This window comes from Pleurodeles waltl, chromosome 1_2 (genome assembly GCF_031143425.1).
Source record: "Pleurodeles waltl isolate 20211129_DDA chromosome 1_2, aPleWal1.hap1.20221129, whole genome shotgun sequence".
Taxonomy (NCBI): Eukaryota; Metazoa; Chordata; class Amphibia; order Caudata; family Salamandridae; genus Pleurodeles; species Pleurodeles waltl.
In genome coordinates, this window is record NC_090437.1 from 490,916,983 (window position 1) to 490,941,731 (window position 24,749).

The following is a 24,749-nucleotide window of genomic DNA, read 5'->3' on the forward strand; positions in this document are numbered from 1 at the left end:
AAAGTACACACAAGACAACACAATACACATAGTGCACAAATCCAAGGAGGATTTACAGGGCTCGAAAAAAATCATAAAAATGTTACTAGAACTACAGGTCGAGTAACTTAAATAATCTACTCGACTTAACTGTAATGTACTTGACCCGTAAGCGGGTCTCAAATTGTGTGATCCTAGGCAAATAGTTCACAGAATCACCCTTTTCTTAATTCTCACATATGATTGCACCTTCAAATAAGTGAGTTCATCATTTCTGCAGTACAAAAAAACCTCTTTTGTTTGATTAAGTAGACTAATGTTTACTGCACGCAACACAAGAATCTAGCCTACATACCCATGAGGTCTAGCCCACATAACCTAGGACTTCTTTTAGTTTACTAACAACATTGCCATCAGGGCAGGAGTGTTTCTCAATTTGTTTAAACACTCAGTTTTAATAAATATATCACTAAACCATGATGTGGTAACATATTGTCACCTACACACAGTAACTTTCCAAGAAATGTCTAAAAACCTCTCCACTAATCTGCAGCTTTACTGATAAAACGATATAGGGCCTCATTATAACCCTGGCGGGCGGCGGAGGCCGCCCGCCAGGATGCCGCCCTCCATAATACCGCTCCGCGGTCAGAAGACCGCGGAGGGTATTATGAGTTTTTCCCTGGGCTGGCGGGCGGTCTCCAAAAGACCGCCCGCCAGCCCAGGGAAAAACTCCCTTCCCACGAGGATGCCGGCTCGTAATCGAGCCGGCGGAGTGGGAAGGTGCGACGGGTGCTACTGCACTCGTCGCGTATTTCACTGTCTGCTACGCAGACAGTGAAATACTAGCGGGGCCCTCTTACGGGGGCCCCTGCAGTGCCCATGCCATTGGCATGGGCACTGCAGGGGCCCCCAGGGGCCCCACGACAATCCTTACCACCATCCTGTTCCTGGCGGGCGAGCCGCCAGGAACAGGATGGCGGTAAGGATTGTCAGAATCCCCTCGGCGGCGCAGCGAGCTGCGCCGCCTTGGAGGATTCTTAGGGGCAGTGGAAAACCGGCGGGAGACCGCCGGTTTTCCCGTTCTGACCGCGGCCAAAGCGCCGCGGTCAGAATGCCCAAGGGAGCACCGCCGGCCTGTCGGCGGTGCTCCCGCCCCCGTTGGCCCTGGCGGTTCTCTACCGCCAGGGTCATAATGAGGCCCATAGTGTCTTAACAATCTGTGAAAATTGGTTTTCATAAAACATATCCTTTGCACATCAACATGTAAAGTATTCTGATTTATTTTCATCCTATTAAAATATTTTTTCATCCCTCAGAAATATAAAAGGAGGGCTTTCACAATTACTTAAATATATTTTGAAATGTTTGCACAGTAGACTTAGTCATTTAAAGGTTTTTTATTAGGAAAACCCTGACACCCTATATATTTTACATTCTGAGCAGCAGGTCACACAGTTCATCTTACAAAGTCCTGGAACTCTGCAGTCTGAAGGAAAATTAATTGTAAGAAAAACGGACTTTTGACCCCTGTCTGTGAATGCACAGCAAATGTGACATGAGAATAAGATTTAAAGGCATTTTTTATTGCCCCTCCACTTTTCAAATGAACAGAACACCTGTTCAGTGTCAACTCCCAGAAGGGACAAGTAAGTATTAAAAATAGCTCGACCTGATCAAATAAGACTCAATTCAAGTGGATTTTTCTGGAGCCCTGATTTACAATAAAACAGAAGCTAAATATGCTGCTATTAATACACCATTTACAAAAAACACATTCATGCATGGCAATGATACTCATTTGGAGTAAATAGTATAATAATTTTTTTTTTTCTTACCAAATACATGCAACTAAACAAACTCCAGATCTACCAGTGCCGAAACTGCAAGCAAGAGTCACAGCAAAGGAAATCAAAAGCTTTGCACTAGAATAAAAAGAAGAAATAAAACATTACAATCACAAAACATTTAACATGATAAAACACTATGGCCATCCAAATTCCAGTCAACACACACTGTTAGCCAGGTGCCAGTCCACACACCGCCAGCCAAGTGCAAGTCCACACACAGCCAGCCAGTGCACGCAGACCATCAGCCGAACTCCAGTTTACGCACACACACACACACACACACAAACTTTCCCTGGGGGGCAGATGGGCCTAAAGCGTGTCCAGTCGGCCCCCAGTCGGGTCAGAAACAGCCAAAACATACACCCCTAGAAGAGGAGAGACCCTTGCTCAAGGTGCTGCTCACCAAAACGACAAAATAGTTTAATAAAGAAAATCCCTGGTCTCATGTGGCTTTTCCACCCTTGGGGGCAGATGGACCAAAAAATATATGGCTGATCTGCCCCCCAAGTGGAAGCATAAACATCCAAAACATTGACGCCCAAAAGGGGAGCGACCTTTGCCCAAGGGGCCGCTCCCCAAAACAACAAAATCGCTTTAGGAAAAAATACCCTGGGATCTAGTTGCTTAGAAACGGCCAAAACATTCACCCCCATAAGGGCCGCTCCCTCAAAACAACAATATCTACACAAAAAAAATCCCTGGTGTCTAGTGGACATTTCTGATGCACGATCTCAGCCCCATGCGAGAGTGTGCACCAGGAATCCACTCCAAAGAGACAATGGGTGAAGGAAAACCCTTTGCTTTCTCCTGATGCCCCTTTGGCTGCCCCAAACGTTACCCAGAGGGAACTGTGCTGGAAGCAAATGGTGCCGTGTTGAATGGCTTCAAGGCGTCTGATGTACGCAAGGGGTTAACTACCAAGACTGGCCTAACCTAAACTGGTTTGTAGCAACTGATCTTAAGCTTAAGCTCGCTGTGCTCCGTGGGCTACTGGTAGGAGTCTTGCGGCTGACTTAGAGGCTCTAGAGGTTTTGTGCTGCAGCATCCTGGAGTAGCATGGTCATGGCTGTGGTCCTGACTCGCTTTTCACCCTTCCGGGGCTCATCACAGCCCAATCACTTTAGGGTTTCGAGTGCACTGCGGTGCTGGAGGAGTCCTTGCTGAGGCCGTGAGCAGGCGCTTCTCCTTACATACGTGGGGCTCTGGTAGACATTGAGTGGCCTTCCCAGGAAGCTGTCTGACTGCTTGGAGTGGTCTGTGCATCAGCTCCATTGACAGCTTTCCAAAGACTGAAGTTGCCTCAGACTGCCTTGGTGGAGGCCCGGTGACACCCACTGAAGTGCTGCAGATCACATGCTGATTGCTACCTGGATTCACTAGCCTAGAGGAGAGCCATCAAAGTGGATGTCTACTTGGAATAGAGGGATATCAGCAAACAGTGAATACTCCTCTGATGGTCCTGGCCCTTTCACACACAGGCACAAGTAAAGGGAAATCAGCTTTGGCTGCATTTGGGTGCCCTGACCTGAGCTTCATAAGGGGTACCCTCATACCGACAAATGATAAAGATTCTGAGGTTCCCAGAGCAACACGATCACCCAATAGATGACGTTGCAGGGATCCTCTCTATGTGCCACTTGACAGACTTGTGCTAAGTCTCTGGAGTAGCCGCAGACACGACAAGGGAGCCGTTGAAAGTGGCACTGCTGGTTGCAATGCATGGCTCATTAGAGGTGTCTGAGGGGAAAAAAATGACTTTGTATTGATTCAAGTGAATCTGCTGCACACAGATCTCTGCAAGGTGGGTGATAGAGGTAAAATAGCTGAGCATACGATCAGTGACCTGCAAGCGGAGGTGAAAGTGCTCAAAGAGCAAATGCTAAAAAAATATACAGGTGACCAGACACGTGGAAGATAGAGCGGAGGACGCTGAAGGTTGCTCCCACATCAATCATCTACATCTGATGGGATTTCCAGAGAGGGAGGAAGGAGTGTCAGCAGAACAGTTTCTCTAGGATCATTCTTAAGTTGCGACCGCAGGCGCAATGAAAGTTGTTTGCAGTGGAGGGCACATAAAGCTCTAAATATAAGGCCGCCTTTGGGTGATCTTACCATAGCACGGATGTTTAATTACAGGCGTTGAGACTGTATTTTAAACTGGCCCAGTTGCGTTTGAGAATCATAAAACCGCTATTTACTCCAACTATACTCGAAATGTTAAATTTCATAGAAAGTATTTTTTCTGCATATGTGGCAAAAGCTCACATAAATGAAGCTCATCTATATGCTGATGTATCCTGCCCTTTGTAGCCTGAAAGCATATGAAAAGACCAACTTTTTGAAAGACCTTAGGAGGTCTGGCATGGCTGGAGACATGGGAGAAAGTGCTTCTGTCAGGGTGGGGATAGGGTTGGACACACCCAGGCAGAAGTGGTAATAGAGGGTGGCATGGGGGAGGACCCGTGTCTCCTGAGTCACAAAGTCTTCTGGGTTGTCAAACCCCGGAGTGATGGTGTAGGAGGAGTGTACCCTGTGGGGTGAGGAGGAGGCATCTACAGGGGGATCCGGGACACCCGCTGCTTCCCCTGAGTTCTTGAGGGAGTGGATTGAGGTGCTCACAGTTGATACAACCGTAATTTATGGCTATTTGTCTGGATCCCATACTCTGGAGGGAGTATTGGTGAGACATTGACTGAGTTATTGAGGAGCATCACCTGGTTCACACCTGGATGGAGAGTCGACTCCTTGATGAGCTCCAGAGGCACTGAAGGCTTAGGATCCAGTTTGGTGCCAGTAACAGTGTAGAAATACTTTGGTGCTATTTCTCAAATATTGACTTGCAAAATTAGGCACTTCCCACGGGATAGAGTAGGGTAGCTGGAGGGGGACCCCCTGCAGTGCTTTGGCCTATCTGGTTTTGAGGCCTGTGGAGTTAAAAATGTTCCCCCTCCATATTGTCCATTTTAGGTTGTGGTGAGACTTCTTCATACAGGGGAGTGGGGAGTTCTTAGGATACAATTCTTAGAATACTTTGTAGCTTTACTGTTGGAGCACTGTGCCACACATAGGTTCTGGTCAGGAGTTGTTGCCAGGCGCATTCTTACCATGTTAACTTGTGTTTAATCGGGTTTGGTTGGTTGCGCTTTGGGGTGTTGCTTTTTGTTAATCTGATAGACATCTAGTTGTAGATTCCTTACCTTAGAATTTTCCCCAGGTGTCAGTCTGGAACTGGTGATTTTTCTCAAGCAGTACCCCAGTGCATCATTAGGTGACATTGACCAGCTCTCTGTCCGTCATCTGCGCCGTCCATGCCGATATAACGTTGCGGGGGCGTATATAGGTGCCACCCTGGTGTGCGAACATCAGTTATTTTCTTTCCTCGCCAGCCTACCCCTCAGTTGTTTTTTGACAGATCTTTTTCGACTTTCTGTCAAAGATTTTTGAGTGTTGACACTCCTGGTGCGTTGAGGATGTCTTCGAGTAAGACTGGGTTCAAGCCCTGCGGATCCTGCCATTGGCGGTGTCCTTGACGGATCCACATCTTGTGTGCCTTTGGTGTCTGGAGTGAGACCACAACCTGAAGTGGTGCTCCGAGTGCCGGGCCATGAATCTGAAAACATTGAAGGAGCTGTCTCTAAAGCTCCTTGTAGCCCGGCGCTCGGCTCCGCCTAGGTCCCTATCTCAGTTGAGAGGGAGGTGCAGAGAATCGCCACTGAGCCCCCCTCCATCATCATCCCACTCCAAGACCTCGAGACGATCAGGTAAGTCGAGGCACAAGAAGAATTTGAAGAAGAATTAACGTTCTTCGACTTCACATCGGCCAACGAGACGAGGGAACAAGAGCATCGTCATTCTGGGCCTCCGTCCTCCAAGTCTGGTTCAGACTGCGCCTCACCGAGTTTCTGGGAGCCAGAGTAACCCCTGCTTCTATGAAGCCCTGTGCCTCATCTTTGGGCAGCCTGACTCCGCTGGAGCACCTTTGGGCCCCCCAGGGTTGGAAGGGACTCCTCTGGTTCCACCAAATGGCCCCACCGCCCTCTGCAGCTGCCTCCAAACCTTCCAAGTCTAACTGTTTCCCAGCAGGGACCAGTCAGAGGCAGGATTCGCCATCACCTGCTCTGCTGGCAGTCCATCACGTTAGACAGGAGGGTTTTGCAGATAGTCCGAAGGGGCTACTCCCTAGCCTTCAAGACTACTCCTCCATCCATGCCACCATTCAGCGATCGGATGATGGAGGATCACTTGGCACTTCTCCGCGAGGAGGTTACAGATCTCTTGGCCAAGGAAGCCATAGAGAGAGTCCTTGTGCCAGAAGTAGATCATGGTTTTTATTCTTGCTACTTTTTGGTGCCCAAAAATGACAGGGGCCTCTGCCCTACCCAAGACCTTCGGTCCCTCGATCTCTTCCTCAAGAAGAAGTTCAAAATGCTCACTCTGGCTCAGGTTCTATCTGCCCTGGACCCACGAGGCTGGATTGTATCATTGGACTTACAAGGCACTTACTTCCACATTACCTTCCTGCCTGCCTGACTGCCCACAGACATTACATGCGGTTCACAGTAGGCCATGGCCACTTTCAGTTCACCGTGCCCATCCCCTCCCTCCCCCCCCACCCCTGTTGGCCTTACCAGCACTCCTTGGGTTTTCACCAAAGTGGCGCTGGTCTCAGCTCATCTGCGCAGATCAGGGATTTCAGTCTACCCTATCTCTGCATTTGACTGTTGAAGGCAGGCTCATCCCAGGCTGTCGTCCCCCACCTCCAGTCTACAGCAGACCTCCTGCATTTTCTGGGGTTTACTATAAACATGCCTAAGTCACACCTGACTCCCTCTTAGATCCCCCCCTTTCATCAGAGCTGTTCTGGACACAGGGCAGTTTTGGGTTTATCCTCCCGAGTGACAAGTTCAGGATATTCAGGCTTTGGTGCCGATTTTTGTTTCAGCCTCTATCCTGGATTTCGGTGAGGATGACTCTGAGTCTGCTGGGCCTCATGGGGTCTTGCATCCTGCTGGTGACACATGCCAAATGGCATATACGGGCTCCGCAGTGGCACATGAAGTTCCTGTGGGTACAGCATCATTGGAATCTCTCCAACATGGTCCAGATCTCAGAGGGAACTGCGCAAGATCTGCAGTTGTGGCTAACAAACCACAATTGGATCAGAGGCAGATCCCTCTTGCTTCCCCAACCATATCTGACAGTAGTGACAGATGCGTCACTCCTGGAATGGCGCAGCCACCTGGAAGAGGGGGAGATCTAAGACATCTGGTCTCCGGCGGAGTCCGGACTCCAAATCAACCTGTTGGACCTCTGGCGATCAGAAAGCATTTCTTCCCTCTCTCAAAGGGAAGGTAGTGCAGGTGTTCACGGGTAACACCACCGCCATGTGAATTTCAACAAGTAGGGAAAAATGAGGCCCTGGACCCTTTGTGAATAGGCTCTGTGCTTCTGGACATGGCTGGAACAGCAGGGCATATCCCTGGTGAATCAACATCTGGTGGGCCCAGAAGGGTGACCGGTGTTGGTGTGCCCAAATTACAGACCCTTGAGGGGGGTCAAATATGCCCTGTGAAAAATCATAAATTGAATACATTTAAATTGTGTGATGTAGGTAGGTGGGTGGCATATTCCAAGAGGAATTGCCACTCCTTGTCATGCAGTGGTTGAGCTATTTCCGTTTCCCATTTATCTCATAGCGCGGGACCATGATAGCTGAAGGTGAGGGATTATGCCTCTATAGATCCACCAAACTAAGTGTCTGCCTTTGCCCATTTCATGAATTTCTTGTACCAGCTCGTTTGTTTGTGGCTCTTCCCCTGTCTGCGTCCAGTGTGTTTTGATAAATCCAATGAGCACGGCATCTGTGAGAAAGAGGTTGCCAGAGAGTGCATGGACCTGCATAAGCTTTCATTGTGGAATCAGTGAGCCCTCTTCGAACTGGTCCCCCACCATTGACACTCCCTGTTCTTTCCATTGTCGGATGTGCACCATTGATAGAACACCTGTAGGTGTGGGCAGGCCGCACAGGGAAATATTAGGGGTGCATGGGACCGTGGTCTGTGTAAGACTGAGTGCTGTGTGCCGGTATGCAAGAGCATTATTCAGTAGTAATGGTAACATTTGGAGGCGACATATAGCAACAGTGAGTGCAGTGCAGGTGGCCATTTCGTAATTGAGATGGTGTGTAACCTATTACTTGCAAGTTGAACCCGCTAACCAGTAAGAAAGCTACTGCAATTGTGCCACTAGGCAGTAAGATCTAAAATCTGGTGTGCCCATTCCTCCCTCGTCAACTGGCAGCTGTATTTTTTAAGAATAATGTAACGCCGTCCCAGTACCCATATAAGGGTGGTTAATATCAGCAATACTAGGCTTAACTGCAGTAGAGGGGAACTTTTCTATAAATTCAATTATGATCTTAGGTCTTTGTTCTCTTCTAGCCCTAGCTCTGCCACATCACACTACCCCCAAAGCTGTGTGCTTCATAGAGTGGTATAGTTACCTAGAGCTTTATACATTTCCTTAGTGGGGGAATGTGGGTAGGAGACTGTACGTTTGGCAAACCTAACTATGGCTGAAGGCGTGTGCTTAATAGGATGGAGCTCATTGTAATTTGTGGATTGCAATTGGAATCGGGTAAACTTATTCCCATATAGTCTAATTCTTTGACTGTTTCTAAAGACTTTGCCCCCAAACGGATCTTCCTTCTAAAGTTCTTGTGGCTGTTGCAAGCCATAGACTGTTTCCTGAGCACTGACTTCCAATCCATGGTTGTCACAAAATAAAAGAGAACACGCACTTTGATGTGAAAAGGGTATCGTCGGCTAATAGTAATGCCAGTACCCTCTGGCCAGCTAAAGTCTTTGCATCGTTTTCACAATTAGCCAGAAAGCTAATATAACTGTTACTAAAAATGAGAAATAGGGTGGGGGCTGGACACAGCCCTGGGGGACTCTTGAATAATGTTTATTTTTTTCAGTGAGTTCGCTATTTGTGCCTAACGTGGCCATAACTATCCTCATGGAGGTGCACAAATATCAGGTCAATGGAGACTCATGTGTCCGCACAAACATCCCAGTATCTTGCTCTTAGAATCAAGTTAAAAGCTACACTAAGATTGACAAAAGCGACACCAATAAAGATTACCCCCACTGATATCCACTGCCTTCCACTTGAGCATCATAAGTCGAAACACTGGTCCACAGTTCCAGTTGTTGTTCTAACTCTTGCTTGGTAGTGACTTAACATGCCATTTTCCATGATTAAATCAATTAGCTTTTCATGGACACACAATGTCTTTTTCCTTAGTGATGTGCCAGTGTCACAGAATACTTGTGTTTTGAATAATTAGTGCATTAACAAATCATGGGCTAAGCCGAGATGACCAGGGGGATCAGAATCCTTGATTAAATGGCATAAGTGGAGAAGACCTTCTTCCATGTGCCTCATTGTTTAATGAGAAACCGTCTCAAGACCTATTGTGACACTCATAGATTGCTGAGAAATGTTTGCAAAAGATAAAGCTATGACCTTGAAACTAGAAAAATATGTCATGAATGCGAAATTATCCTCTAAAGAGACTTGTAAAAGATTATGGCGGTGCTCAAGAGCCCAGTGACAAAAGTATTCATTTGGTCTTATATCTTCTGCTTAGAATCTTTTCTAGCAGTGCACATGACCACAGTGTTTATTTCTTGGTGCACTTGCTGCAGTTTTTCAGGAACCAGGTTCTCTCAGGAGTGGGAGTAAGGCACAGTAACTCAAACACCAATACCATTCATCCTGTTGAATTGAGGGATTGAAAAGTTTAAGGAAGGCATTGGAGCATAGAATCATGTTAAAAAACCAAATCTCCCTTAGCCTAAAAGTAGCCTTTCTATATTGTAGAAACTGTTCATCTTTTAGCGAACCCTCTGAAATAAGTGAGTTGGCAGAGGGGCATAAAGATGTTTTGATGACCAGTCCAAGTAAAACACATCCTCTAAAGCATGAAATGCTGACCCCTCCCTCAAACATAAATGGAGATCATTGGGGATTGTCCTCCTTCACAGACCGGTTAATCTAAGGAAACCCATGTGTGCTAGTAATAGATTGATTTGCCATTCATGAAGAGCATGGTGCAGCTGTACTGTCGGCATAGTTATTGTGTTCTAACCTAGATGAAAAGCCATAGGAAGAATATGGTTTTAAAGTACCTAGTCTCAAAAGCTGAATTTTTAGTTGAGACGGTTTCATCCTGCTTGTTCTATGGTGACTGCTGCATTGCGACACATTTCCCCTTCAGAAAAGAAAGTAATGCCCTAAGGAATAGAGCTGTTTGCCTCAGTTGAATTTAGTGTTTAGCCAGCAGTGAATGCACCATCGGCACGGAGATTAACCAGTTATTATCATTAATTTTGTGACTGAAAGTGACGTTTGGATATGTTTGACTGAGGAAGCCACCAAGAAGGATATTGCACTATTTTGTTTGTAATATTAATCGTTAATTGTGTCTCTCAGTGTTGGGCCTAATTGAAGGGATAGATAAGGTGCACGGATTTCTTATTTCCTTTTCAGGTGAACAACTACCTTGCTGATGTTTTTGTGAAGTCAGTGTGGACTGGGTAGTTGTTGTGCCTCTGTTCTCTGGTCACGGTGGGCCTCTTAACTGTATTTATGATATCACCAGGCATGGGATGAGATAAGACTTCTCAACATTCATGGAGAAGCCTAAGCCGTCAAGGGGGCTGCAAACCAACTCTAGGTTTTTGCCAACCTCTTACAGTGACATCTCTTTTTAGCTCTTGGTCAAGCTAAGCTTATGTGTGAACCCTCAACAAGCAATGATGGGAGTCCACTACAGAGAACAGCTTCGGAATTACCATTGGATCTGAATTTGGGTGATATTGATGGCTTCTGCATTGATAGTGATGCCCTTCTGTCAAGGAAAAGTGGACGAATGGCAGAGCTGTCTGCTTTGGAACTGGATAACCAGGTTCAAGGTCTGGTGTTGGCTAAACATCCTGTGATTCTGGGTAAATCACTTAATCTCCCCATGTCTAAAAGCAAAAACAAAAAAATGGATCTGACCTTGTGTAACATAAACTGGTGATCGTTTAAAGTGTCCCAGTGCTCTCAGCAGAGTTTGTGCAATATAAGCCCTCACAAAAACCCTGATGTATTGATTCTTCCTTTATGGAGACACAGAACTACATATCTTGGAGCTGTACATATGCTGGTAATTCCTTTTGATGGAACTTCTCCAAATTGTAATGTGTTCACAAGGAGAACTGTCATAGAACTCTACCTTGAGTAAAACTAAAGATCTCCTAGAAGCGCAGGTCTTTCCACAAGAAGGCCTGGTGAGTCCTAGGAGGAGATTTCAATGATGTAATGGACTTAACACTAGACAGATCAGGGGGAAAACAGACAGTAGGTCGGGGCACCCCATTATACGATTTTACAGCCTCCCTGGGACTAACAGATATATGGAGATGGAGACGCCCAGGGGAAAGGAAATACTCCTACTTCTCGGGAGCCCATAGGGTATTCTCTCGCTTGGACTACATTTTTGCGCCAGCAGGGGAAATAGGCAAGATACAAGGAGCGGAATACCTCGCGAGAGGCTTGTCGGATCACTCCCCCCTGCTGGTCACTGTAGGAGGGAAATCGGAGAAAAGAAAGAGCTGGAGACTGAATCCATGGGACATGCGGGATGGGTAAGTGGCAAGAGGTTTAACACTAGACACTGACCTCTACTTTAAAGAAAACGAGGGGTCAGTGAAATCAGCAGTGATTTTATGGGAGGCATATAAGATAGTGCTTAGAGACAGTGCGCAAAACCTGGTTGCCCAAAAAAAACGGAGAGATGATAGGCAAATAGGCGAATTGGAGGCCAAACTTCTAGAGATTGAAAAGAAGGCGACGGATATGCCCACAAGCTCATTGCTGAGACAACTAGAGCTAACAAAAGTTGAGTATAAGGAACTAGCAGAGAAAGAGGCAAAGGCCCACCTGAGAGCGACGCAATGTAGATTGTATGAAACAGGGGACAAAGCTGGGAAGCTACTGGCATGGCTTGGAAAGAAAGAAAGGGAAGCAAGATGGGTCCAAGAAATAGAGACACAAAATGTAACTAGGGCTACTGAAGATAACGACATAGCGGAAGCATTCGCATGCTACTATAGAGAATTTTATAAAGCAAGACCATTGGCAGAAATGGACTCCATTACTACATACTTAAATGGGATAGTCTTGCCGAGATTAGACTCGGTAGACCAAGAGGAGCTAGAGGAGGATATCACAGTGGAGGAGATATCTGCCGCATTGGCGAAACTAAGGCCGGGTAAGGCACCGGGTCTGAATGGATTCCTGGCCGAAATGTTTTAACGAGAAATACTGGCTCCTCACCTATTAAATATGTACCTAGAGGCCCGAGAGCAAGGGGTGCTCCCCCCAGACCTACGAAGGGCTGAAATAGCAGTAATACATAAAGAAGGTAGACCTAAAGATAAATGTTCCTCATATAGACCGATATCCTTGCTAAATGTGGAGGTAAAGGCTCTAGCGAGTGTGCTGGCAGCCAGGATCATCAAAATCATTCCTTCACTAATACACATGAACCAGACCGGTTTTATACCAGGAAGGTCTACAAGACATAATCTAAGAAGAGCACACATGTGGCTTGCCACGGTGCTAAACCGCCCAGAACCCCACCTGTTCCTGGCATTAGATGCGGAAAAGGCTTTCGATGCAGTACACTGGCCATTCTTGATGGAGACCCTGAGACGATTCGGCTTCGGCCCAAACTATATTAAATGGGTACAATTGCTATACACAGGACCTACAGCTGCGGTTAGGGTAAATGGAGTTGTCTCCTCACAATTCCCCATTGAAAAAGGAACGAGATAGGGATGCCCTCTTTCCCCCCTATTATTTGCCCTCACACCGAGGTTGTTCCTCCTGATAGAGGAATATGGTAGACATTCAGGATATTGTATTAATTGGCACAAATCGGTATTATATATACCACAACAAGAGACATCCCTCCCACCTCTGCCGATGCAATTACAAAAAACGAAGGATTCAAATATCTAGGGATATATATATAACCCATGAAGCCAATAGATGCCTCGAACGTAATATAGGGAAGATAGCGAGAGAATGTAGCAACGATTTTAATAGATGGAAGACACTTCCCCTGACGTTAATGGCCCGAGTGGCAATGATAAAAATGATCTCACTACCAAAGTTTCTGTACACGCTACAAAACACATACTACCAAATCCCCAACTGCCAATTCAGGACCATAGACAGACATATTAGACTCTTCTTATGGGAGGGGAAACACCAGAGAGTTGCTTTAAGTACACTACAACGCAGCCAATACGCGGGTGGATTGTCACTGCCTGACATTGAGGCTTATTACTGTGCGACTCATCTAGTTAATGTTAATGACTGGATATTCGCTGCAGATGAACACCCCACCTTCCGACTGGAAAGGCTGCAATGGGAAGGGAGATCTTGTAAGCAATTTTTATATGAGGGAAATGGAACTAGGCACCTAGCTCCGGCCACGGAGGTGACACTGCTGGCATGGAAAAGGGCTAATACAAAGATAGGATGGTATAGACGCCCTACTATGGAGACCCCGTTATGGGAGGGAAACTGGTTAAAGGAAATCAAAAAGCTTAGGGGTTTCAAGAGCTGGGACATGATTGGGATTTCCAAGATTGGAGACCTGATGTTAAACGGCGGTCTCAAGCCCTTCGAGTCTCTACAACAAGAATATGCACTAAACGAGGCACAATACTTCCAATACATAAGATTCAAGCATGAGTGGGGGAAGGAAGGGCTTACAGGACAAGAAATTATGGAACACTCCCCCCTAGAGAACCGCCTGTTAATAAATGAAATAATGGAGAGAGCAGCGTCACTGATATATAAAACCATCAATAACAACATGCCAAACACACTAATAAACCTTCGTAGCAAATGGGAGAAAGATATAGGGCAAATGGAAGAAATAGACTGGGAGGCTGCATTGATGTTTCCAAGGGAGGTGGCAATAAGGGCAAGACTTCGCTTGATCCAATTCAAAATACTGCATAGAGTGTATTATGACCCAAACAGATTATACAAAATGGGGAAGATCAGACACCCAAAATGTGTTAGATGCTGCGGTGAGACCGGTTCCTTTCTACACATCATATGGGAATGCCCGGTGATAAGGGAGTTCTGGGAGGGGGTATTAGGAGAACTCTCGGGGTGTTGAACGAGACGATCCCCCCAGATCCCAATTACATACTCTTGGGCATCCCCAACGACATAGATTTACCCAGAAGGAAACTTATGCTATGGGGACTTGGACTGATGGTCGCGAAAAGAGACATAGCTAGACAGTGGGGATCCCAGACCCGGCCAAACCTGAATACCTGTAGAAAAGGGATGGACGGATTCATGATGGAAGAATAAACCACATACATAAACAGGGGATGCCCGCAGAAATTTCAAAAGATATGGGGAGACTGGATAACATACTACTCACTGGAAATGTAGTCAGAAAATGTCAAAGTCCCGGTGTCTCGTGGGGTGGACTGAGACACCCTAGGGGCTCCCACACCGAAGCAGATTAGGGGGACGTGGGAAGGCATTACAAGAAGGCGTACTTATGGAAGGAATGTGTTTTGAGGTGGAAATTGGGGAAGATTCTTTCTGTGTTTCTAACAAACATATTAATCATGTATCTGATTGCTAGTTACTTCCTGAGTTATATTATTTCGCTAGACTTGTTATGTCCGGGTTTAAAAGCAAATAAAAAAATTAATAAAAAATAAAAAAAGAAGGCCTGGTGAGGCCAGCAAAAAGGGAGGGGTGGTTCTGGGTTTTAGAGATGGAAGGAAAGATGTTCTGAGGAAGCCTGAATCATTGAGTGCAATGTAAAATGTTATACTATTGCAATCAACTGACAAAGAATATTATCCTTCTCTAAGTAATTAGATTCAAAAAAGCAAAATTAGTAAATTACAACAGGGATAAAGGATGTGCTCTTCTTGGAGACAACTGCCAAGATAAGTGCAGTCCCTTGACCTCCCCTCTGAATGACCAACCACCCAAACTGTTTCTTGGGAACATGTCTCAAAATGAATATGAATTCTGGTCCTTCTCCTCTTAAGGGAGATAACGGTCACTTACGGACATGTACTTTCCCACCCCTGCTCCCCCTTCCTTATTGAATGGCAGCATCAAATGTTGCTTACATTACCTGCTGATTTGAGATGGATAGTGGAATGGGATTTTAGTTTAATCTTGAATCCTATTTATATTCTATTTTACTCCCTTCCTAATCAGATTTACTTCTTTATTGGTAACCTGTAAATGTCTATATCAGTCAGGACATCTTTCATGTGAAGAATGTTTACTTTGGATCACTCCTGAATCAGATTGATGATTGATGTGGTTAGATCCTCAGTTATTCTCAAACCTAGGAAATTCTACATGATCCTGACAACATCAAGGGAATAAAGCAGGACCCCAACATTACTTCAGAGAGCAAACTGGAAACCTTCCTCAAACTTTTCTGGGTGGCAACATTAAAGCCTCAATCCGAAAGGCATTTATTAGAATCTGATCACAGGAAAAAAGGTCATAAGAACACAAAAATGTGAACAAAAAGTGTTATACTCAAGGAGTAACTACTATCACTTCTACATCAGGTTTGCTAATCATTAAGCTTGAAACACTTTATTGTAAATTAAATAGACTTTTGAGTACAAATGAAGGACTTTGAGTTTAGAACCAAACTGCTAAAATGGCTTACTATACAAATAAAGCTGGCCATGTTTCTAATTTGACTTTTACTGAAACGGATTTTATATTTACTCTTCTCAAAGACCAGAGTAATGTTGAGATTTTTTTCTCAAAAGTGTGTAGTTAAAAGATTGACGAAGATCGACCAGCTGGGCATTCCAGAACCTAGGCCCTAGGATCCTGAGGGGGTGAGGGGGTCTTCTCTTATTTGTTCCTTGTTGTAACATCAGGGCATCAGCAAAAAGAGAGAAGCAGTTCTACGGGATTTAATGGGGACATGACACATTAGTAGTTTTGGCATAAACTTTGAGTTCGTATGTTTGGTGCACCACACACTGAACTTCAAATAAGATGCATGTTTAATGAGGAGCCAGTGAAGTGGGAATAAAGCGATAATGTATGTGAAAAACAAACTTGTGAAACCCTTGTACAGACTGCACTTCCATTCCCTGAATCGTCAAAGTCTAAGGTATAAAGCATTGCCATAGTCTGATCGCACCAGGATTAGGATAGGAAACTATGGCCTGTTTCTAGATTAGAAGCAAAAGCTAAAACTTCTTTGCTGTGTGAAGAAGTTTAACATAGATGATCCATATTTTCTAACTCTGATAGTCAAAGGTTACTTGGTTAAACCACAGTCCAAGATTCTTAGCTTTAGTTGTAGGAACAGAAAGAATTACCGAAGGATGTGGGCTGCAACCTGTCATTGAACTGAGTGGACCACAGCTATTATCAAGGTCTCAGTCTTACCACTATTCATTTTCAAGAAATTATTGAAAGACATCAAGCCCCGAATGGCAGCAAGGCAGTCCCTGGGGTGCAAAATCTTAGCAGAGGACAAATTGTTTAACTGCCCTAGTTCATATTGGATGCATGAGACAGGGCTGAGAAGTTGTATCTCCTGATCAGTTACCCAAAGAGTCTGAACATAGATGTTAACCAATGTTGGCAAAAAAGCTGATCCCTGTCGAACTCTAATGAACAATGCATTCTTTGGTGACAAAAGGGAGCAAATGCAATTACCTGGGTACAGCCAGTAAGAAAGAACTTGGATTAGTAAAGATGGACCAGTCCAATTCCGGCCAAATGTTTGATTACAGTGGAATGGTAGACCATGTTGAAGCCAACCAGCAGGTGTAATAACAGAAGGCAAGAGAGAAGATTTAGATCCCTAGTGTTACAGTCATCAGTGTTGAATTCTAGAACAGCCTCTGTGCTGTGAGTACTGTCCAGCGCCCTCCAAGGTCACAAGGAGAGTTACAAGGCCAAATGGTGCTCTATAATTTTGATTAAGATAGGCTGCAAAGTGATTTTTGTCCTGGATCTAGATCAGCCATCTTCGGAAGCAGAGTAATGAAGTCTTTCTTATAGAAATATGCCAAAATGTAATGCCTACCTTAAGAGGTTTTGATATGGGTCACCCAGTTGCAGAGCAATAACCACAGCCAAGGATTTCAGCATGGCAATATGACAGGGATCAAAAAGAGAGCCAGACTTAAGCTTGATGAGTGCGCAACTGCTCTCTGCTTGATAACTAAGCAGAAGCTCTGTAAGCTTACCAGATGGGAGATTGTGCTGGAAGGGTGTCATGAGGGCAATGGGTATGAAATATCTAATTTCTTCATTCAATTCACTGATCATATTAGAAAACAAATTCTGTGCACAATTAAAAAGCTTCCCCACGGAAAGTTTTTTTTTTTTTTTTTTTTTTTTACCTTACTGGAAAGACGGATGGAGTTGTGGACCTCGGTATTCTGTCAAGCTTTGCAACTGTTTGGAGTGGGATGTGACCTGCAAGTATTTGAAATGTAGGTGGCTCTGAGCAGCTAAGGGACCAGGTGTAATACTGTGGGGAGATTGCCATTTATATCCGGGGAGATTTGTCCTCCTATTAAGCGCTGGAATAAGATGGTGTTAACATACTTACTTTAGAATTGTTTGTTTTGTTATTGGCAACTTTCCTTTACACTGAAAACTCTTGTCATTCAGGAAGCTTGCTGTGCATATATCCCTGATATGTTCTTTAATAGCTAGGAGAGGCAGACTGTTGGGTGTACATCGACCACTGTCTAACCCAGCCTGTTGTAGATGTCTTGTAATGTTAAAGGCTGTAATGATGAGAGAAAGATTTTAGAAAAAATAACATTGGCCCTTTGTCCTTAGGATCATTTTTTTTCTATAGAATTTAGACATGTTTTCAGTAATTTTGCTTCGATTCCAAAAAAATACTTGGTAAATATTTTGAGATAAAGATCTGTGCATGGTCTTTGCCTGTGAAAATGTCTGTGTTCATGATGGTGTGGCATGTTTGGAGAATTGGTAGAGCTCACACCCTTATTGGCTTCTTGTCTCGAGTAGAGGTGCTTGCACATTGTGACCTATTCTTCAAGAATACTGATTGTAAAGTTAAGTTTCCAAAAGTCTCTCTGTTTCAAGCTGCGTGTTACAAGAAATGTTTCTGCTTAAGTTTCAGTCACAATGGCGGTTGCAGTCAATTCTGACCTTGATCCAGTGTTCGTGAAGGCGCTTGGATACCTGCACTCGAAGAGCAAGGATTCTGCTGAAAGATTGAAAGCTTTGTTGGATGAATCTTTGTGTCGAGGAAGTGATTCTAGTTATCGCCAGTTACAGAAGGTACCATCCACAAGATTGGAAATGTGTACTTGCATCTCGCCCATTATTTGTGCTGCTTAAGCAACGATATTGAGCTAGAGCTGGATGATCCCATAAACAATCCTAAATATTTTACTGATATATCGTAAATGTGTGTGGCAAACGTTCATTGTTTGCTGGTAATGCAGAACAGACCCTTTGATTTATATTGTAATTCCTAACAGTTTTTCTTTTCTTTGCTATTTGGTTTTTGACCTCTTCTTCCAGATTACGTTGTGTTGTAAAAAGGCACCTCTCTTGTGGCTGTTAGTAATTATTGTTTTTATTTTATATTTGAGTGAAGACAGCTTGTGGAATTAAAAGCTTGCATTTTGACTTCTGGCCATGCACGGCCTACATCTTATTCACTTAGGCCCAGATTAGAAGTTCGGGGCTAAATTCTAATCCTTGCGCAAACAGACATTTGCACTGGGATCGGGAATATCACTTCACAGCAAATGTTTCCTGACAGACTTGAACAGATTAGACCTCTAAAATGTATCTAGGGAAAATGACTGGGAAAAAAGGCAACAGCTGGTGAATTCAGTGTGTTAAATATTGATCCTACATGTAATACCCCTTTTCAGAATAGAAGGTGTTTATCACACACAGTAAATACTTCACCCTGGGGTAATGGTGTTTCCTGGGTGTGGTAAATACTCCATCCTTTTCCACACAAGTTGTAATCCGGTGCCTAGTTTATGACTCCTCATTCTGATTCAAACATACAGTAGCAGGTTAATCTGACCACGTTATTTTACATGTAGGGCATATTCACTTGTGACAACGGCACACATCAGAAACCATCATTCATATGTCTTTCTGCTAATAGGAGAAAATGAGATGGAAAGATGTATCACTCCATTCTTGGATCTCTCATATATTCATGTGCTGCATTGTCAAGCTGGAAATCTTGTTTGGAAATATTAAAACATTACTCACAAAATGCGCTTGTTTGACACTGTATGTACTACGTACAGCCTGTCTACCACATATGAACTTGTAAAAAGCCAATGAAGTGGAAAGATGCTGAATGTCACTCCCCTCAGAGGTTTCTGTGGTTCATATTTTCACCCACACATTAATTAAAAGGGAAAACCTCCAGGGAGTTGCTGTTTTTGAGGAGAATCTTCATCAGCAATAACTCAGTTAAAAACTGAAAACAATATGCAGAAAAAAGGTCATTTGAATTTTCCTTCACCTTCCTTTTTTTTACTGTTAGGCTCTCTCAGTTGTAATGCTTGAGACTTTCTCGTACCCACTGTGTGTTGAAAAAGATCAAATTTATCCACCTCCTTTTTTTTTTTTTTTCCCTCTTGGAAACCTCAAATCTTGTCTGGCAAGGCAAAGCAGGTCCCTCTGTATGTTGGCTTGTGAGGCTGTTCAGATTTTTACATATCACCATCAGTTCCATTAAATCTACTGGCTGCATCCAGACCAGATGCCCCAAAATGTGAAGTTTGTGCTTCTATGTCTGCTGTGTGCTTTGAAATTAATGATTCTGGATTTCGAGGCCAAATTACAAAAACATCATCCTTCACAGTGTGTCGCCCCTGTGCCTGACCTGCATAGAGGGGATTATTCTGCCCTGCTACAACAACATCTGGCCCTTGGTGAATACATTCCCAGCCTCAACCAAGCACTTGAATCCAACACCAGTGAATGCCAGTAAGTGGGACAGGAGAAAGGAGAATGGACTCAGAGCATGGGCAAGGGGACCCTTAGCCTGCTCCAAAAGCAGACTATTCTTTAAAGGATGCATATCAAAAGGAAGATCTTATGATCCCAAATGAGCTCCTTAGGAATTCTGTTTCAGGAGATGTTTCCTTTAGATGACTTAGGGTAATTTGACAGACTCCCAGAGAAATCATTTACAAAGTTCACTACAGGAGAAGTGTTTTCTCTTTGACTGTTGAGCTGTGCAGTAATCCCCTTCCTGGATCATTTTTGGAAGGAAGACCTTCTTTGTGTTAAGATTGCCAACCACATCTGCCTCCAACAAGCCTTAGAAAGTAAAATATTAAAAAGCCGTGGATATCTCACCATCTTGCCTGCTGCACCTGACTGTGGTGGACTCAGCTTCTACTCTATTCTGGTTGAGAAACCCAGGTACATTTTGCATGGCTGTTCCAGATGGAAAGGCAGAAAAATGGTGCGGGCAGACTAAACATCTTTGCAACCATGTGAGCTACTCCTGAAAGTGTAATTCTGGCTTCTGTGACCAGCAGCTTAGGTGTAAAGTGTTACTATTTGTAGACATGTCATCAGGGGATCACTGTACGCAAGCAAAGGCCATACAAAAAGAGTGAGGACTGAATCTGTCTGCCAAGAAAGACGCTTCTAGGACCCTGCTATCACCAGTGACTAACTGCATGCCAGTACACCATTCCTCTGCAGTGTAGGTGCCCATTTCGTCTTAAGGTCACAATTTGAGGGGTCATTTACTGTTTTTGGCAAATAAGACACGCAGACACAGAGATTGAGGCCACTAATATCACTTCAAAAAAGATAACCATAACATACATCAAGACAGAGGCAGTCGACCATATGCCTCTTTCCTCCCACACTAACAATGTTAGCAACATTAGTAACAAATATTCCACCAACCATTCTAGACATCTGGATCGACAACCAAGATCTCGATGCACACCACACACGTATTACGGCATAGCAAACCATGTCTCCATGGCCTATCCCATCTTATTTTTGCCATGCAGATTGGAGTCATTGTAGCCAGTCATCTGGCTTTGTTCAATGATATAACATCCGCCAGATAGGTGTTGGACACAAGGTAGCCATTCTTTGGAATTCACAAAAAATCGCCCTCATTTCTAAAAAGGGAAAACCCAGCAGCATTTGAGTGCTCTGCATGAGAAAATCTTGAGTACATTACTAAAGAGAGTAGAAGAAAATATTCCAAAATGCATAGGGGCAAAGGGCTTCACTAAAACAGGTGTCTCCAACCAGTCCATCAGGAGCTACCAGTAGCTTCTACACTCCTTCAGAGTAGCTCACTGCCTGGAGTTCATTTTTTAAATAAGCACAGGGTCAAATTTTTCTTTTTAAAGTTAAGGGAAGGCTGTGTTTATTTTACATTATTACCACCAGACTGCAGATGGCAGGGCCGATAAGGAGCAGTGCTAGAATCAGATTTATGACCCAGGGCAAAGAGGTGAAGAATTGAAGCACTGGGGTATTTAACTCTTAAATAAAAGTCCTTGTCAACTGAGTATTGGAACTGAGAACAAAATAATGTTTCTCAATGCTTTTAAATCACAGAAAATGAAATTGAAAAGTTACCTTATAAATTAACTTCTCATTTTAGTTTTCTCAAATTATTTTTCAAAGTGTTGCAGGAAGCCTCTTGCTCCCAGTGGCTAGTGGAACACTGTGCAATATTTATAAATGAAAAATACAATATATTTATTTTAATTGGGAGAAATTTAAAGTGTAGAAAAATGTTCCACATTATGAGCATTTTTGTACTTTAAATTTCTCCCATTTAAAAACATGGCTGTATGCTTGTTCTATAACAGTGCCACGTATGGTGAAAGGTCTGTTCTGTGCCACAAGTACATATGACGCCGGCTCTCATTTACCCATACACATATATCCCATTCATATGCACACATCCCTAAATTCCACGCTCTCACTGTCACACATGGCAGCCCTATCCTAGTGTCCCTACTCAAAGTATTTTGTTTAAACCATAGTATCTGGTTCTATGAACATTAGGCTTAAAGTCAACGAAGTGTAGCGTGGGGGTGTTTAATAATAATGCATGAGTTGTTTAGCCTTCGGTAGCTCACGATGATTTTCACTGATCAGAAATAGCTCTCACCACAGAAATGGTTGGAGACCCCTGCTCTAAAGATATTTTCTTGTGGAGAATAACTTGGTGATTGAAGACCCATCTTGGGTCTGTGGAGCAACATTGGAGGAAAAAAATGTTTCACAGAAGTTTCACTTCAAGACTCGCTACAATTCCAGAAATAAACCAGCTTTTCACTTCTGTTGGTCGCCAAAGAAGCCATATTTAACATCACAACCATCACTTCTGATTTCTTTATGTTATGGTGAAATGGCTAAAATTCTTTCCTTTTAATTTGATATGAACCCCACCAACGTTTTTAGATGCCTTGTTCCAGGAGCAGCACATAATCTTTTCTCTTAGGGATGCATCCCCAATAGACAGCTGAGAGCATCTTTGGCCCAGGTGGCAGGCAAAGCAACCACTACCGCAGTGTCATGCATTGACTGCATCTTTCGCTGAAAGTAGGCAAATTCTACCTCTCCCTACCCAATCAATGAATTTCCTATTCTCATTGATTTGCTAACAAGATGCAAAGTCTTTTCACCTACACAACAAAGTGAAAACTTGATGCAACTGTCACAAACCATGCATGCCTGAGGCTCACACACTGAAAGACAGACTGCCTAGTTTACCTCTTATCATTAATGCCTTTTCCCCCCCATTGGGTCTTCACCAGTTGCCTTCATGGCACTATGTTTGTTCCTGTCCAGGAACGGTGGGCAATCACTGCAGAATGGTCAGGCCTTGCTTCAGCTCACAGCCATTTGCTGAAGACCTGAGCCTCAATTATGAGTAATGCAGATTTGTGTGATGGGATGCTGAACAGCTGGAAATAAAGTTTCTAGCTGGTATGCCCACTCTTACATCTGGCTATTACATATTTAGCCCTGCAGAATGGGCAATGACTGCAAACCTGTTTTTTTCCAGGCTAATTTCTGCATGGATTTCCAAATTATGTGGTGATTAACACTCCCATTTTCCATCTGCTGTAAGAAACTTGCAAATTGGAGCAGGCAGTGGGGAAAGCGGAATAGGGAGAGTGGTAGTGGACAGGGGAGGCTGTGGCCTACTGTGTCTTAGTTGAGGGTTTGGTATACTTGCACCCCAGCCTAAAGTGCTTTCGTACCTACCTGATAAAATCCATTTTGGTGCCTGCAACCAGGAAATCTTGGTGTAGGAACACACCAGGCCACATACTTTTGGTTGGAGCTGTATTCCACCCTTCCAAATTGTAATGAGGCCACTATTTAGTTCTGTGGACATCCCAGGAGATGACTAGTGTTTCTTGAAAACAACAGAGCATAGGTGGTGTTGAAAAGTTATTCAGTGGGAATCAATCAGTAAAGTCTCACAAACTGTTTAACTTCTGCAAAGTCATGTGTTAAGTATTCTTCAATCATTGTCCACCTAGCAGCATTTCTCAGTACGGAGGAGATCCCAAGGTATGGTCCATATTTCTGACAGAACAAATGTCTCATAATCAGTCATTCATAACGTTTTCATCAGGGGCAAAATACCCTCCCCACCATGGCTCCAATTAGGATCTCACGATATTGATTCACAGAGAATATATAGTGGTAATCCTGAAAAGAGCCCTCATACTAGCATTAACAATAGTGAGAAGGGCCAGAAAGATGCAAGCTTTAACTATAAAAGAAAGTTATTTCAAATTTCATGACCGATTTTGTTTTAGATAAACCCGTGTTTTATAGGAAAGGTTCCTACAGACTTTGGCATAAACCATCACGTCATGCATTCCTCTGTTTTTCGGAATCGGACAATGGCTACAGACAAATCCTTATATTGAAATTTTAAAGATGTCTCCGGGTCTGCTTGCACAGCTCAAAAGACTTTCTCAAGCAAGATCAATTATTTGTACCATTTGTTAATCCCAACAATATTCAACCCTTATCAGAACAGGGTATTGCCTACTGGATTGCGGCCTCTATCATCCTCTACTAGTACAAAGCTAGAAAAGCACACTATAACAGAGGAATGATCACGAAAATGTCACTCTTTGCAACAGTTCTGCTTAGAGATGTCTACAACGCTGTAGTATAGGAATCCTGTCATACCTGTACACCACACCACTGTATGGTTTCCAAGCTAAATTGTAGATAGCGATAGGGTTGTGCTATGGATCTTTTTCAGCTATGACGAGCCCCTTTTGTACCTTCTACTAATACGTCTAGTACAACTTGGTAGTAGTAATTCAAGAATGTTTATCTGAAGGGTCAGGAGCTGAAGCGAAAAACATTGCTTGCTGTAACAGTTCATTAGTATTGCTATCCTTCATAGTTTTATTTACTTCTGGCCCTTCTGATTTAAGGTCCCAATTTTTATAGCCAGAACTTGCATTTGTGTGTTTTTGTCTTTTATTCATCTGCACTTTTATATTACAGTTTGAGCGCTGCATCACCACTTCACCATGTAGCCCCCAAGTCATCTTTCATCTGATGTATACCTTTTGCCAATTCTGGTATAAAATGCAAAGAACTGTTATAAGAGCTGATGCCTGTTTTGCAGTTATTAACCAAAGCAATATACAAAATGGCTTAAACAAATCCTTTTCCAACATTAAAATTGTTGTTTGAAACTTCTATGCCTATGGATCTCTGTTAACTAACCCTCATGTTTTTTGCCTTGTTAAGTTTCTCTAAAGGATA

At 43.7% G+C, this 24,749-nt stretch overlaps 1 protein-coding gene across 1 annotated transcript in view; it reads left to right on the forward strand.

Annotated features, from left to right (window-relative positions):
* INTS12 (integrator complex subunit 12) overlaps positions 1 to 24,749 on the forward strand; it is a 58,121-nt gene that overhangs the window by 13,831 nt on the left and 19,541 nt on the right. The window contains exon 2 of the mRNA XM_069241330.1: positions 18,085 to 18,251. Coding sequence (XP_069097431.1) covers positions 18,096 to 18,251 — 156 coding nt within the window. The 5' untranslated portion in view covers positions 18,085 to 18,095. The remainder of the gene's footprint in view (positions 1 to 18,084; positions 18,252 to 24,749) is intronic.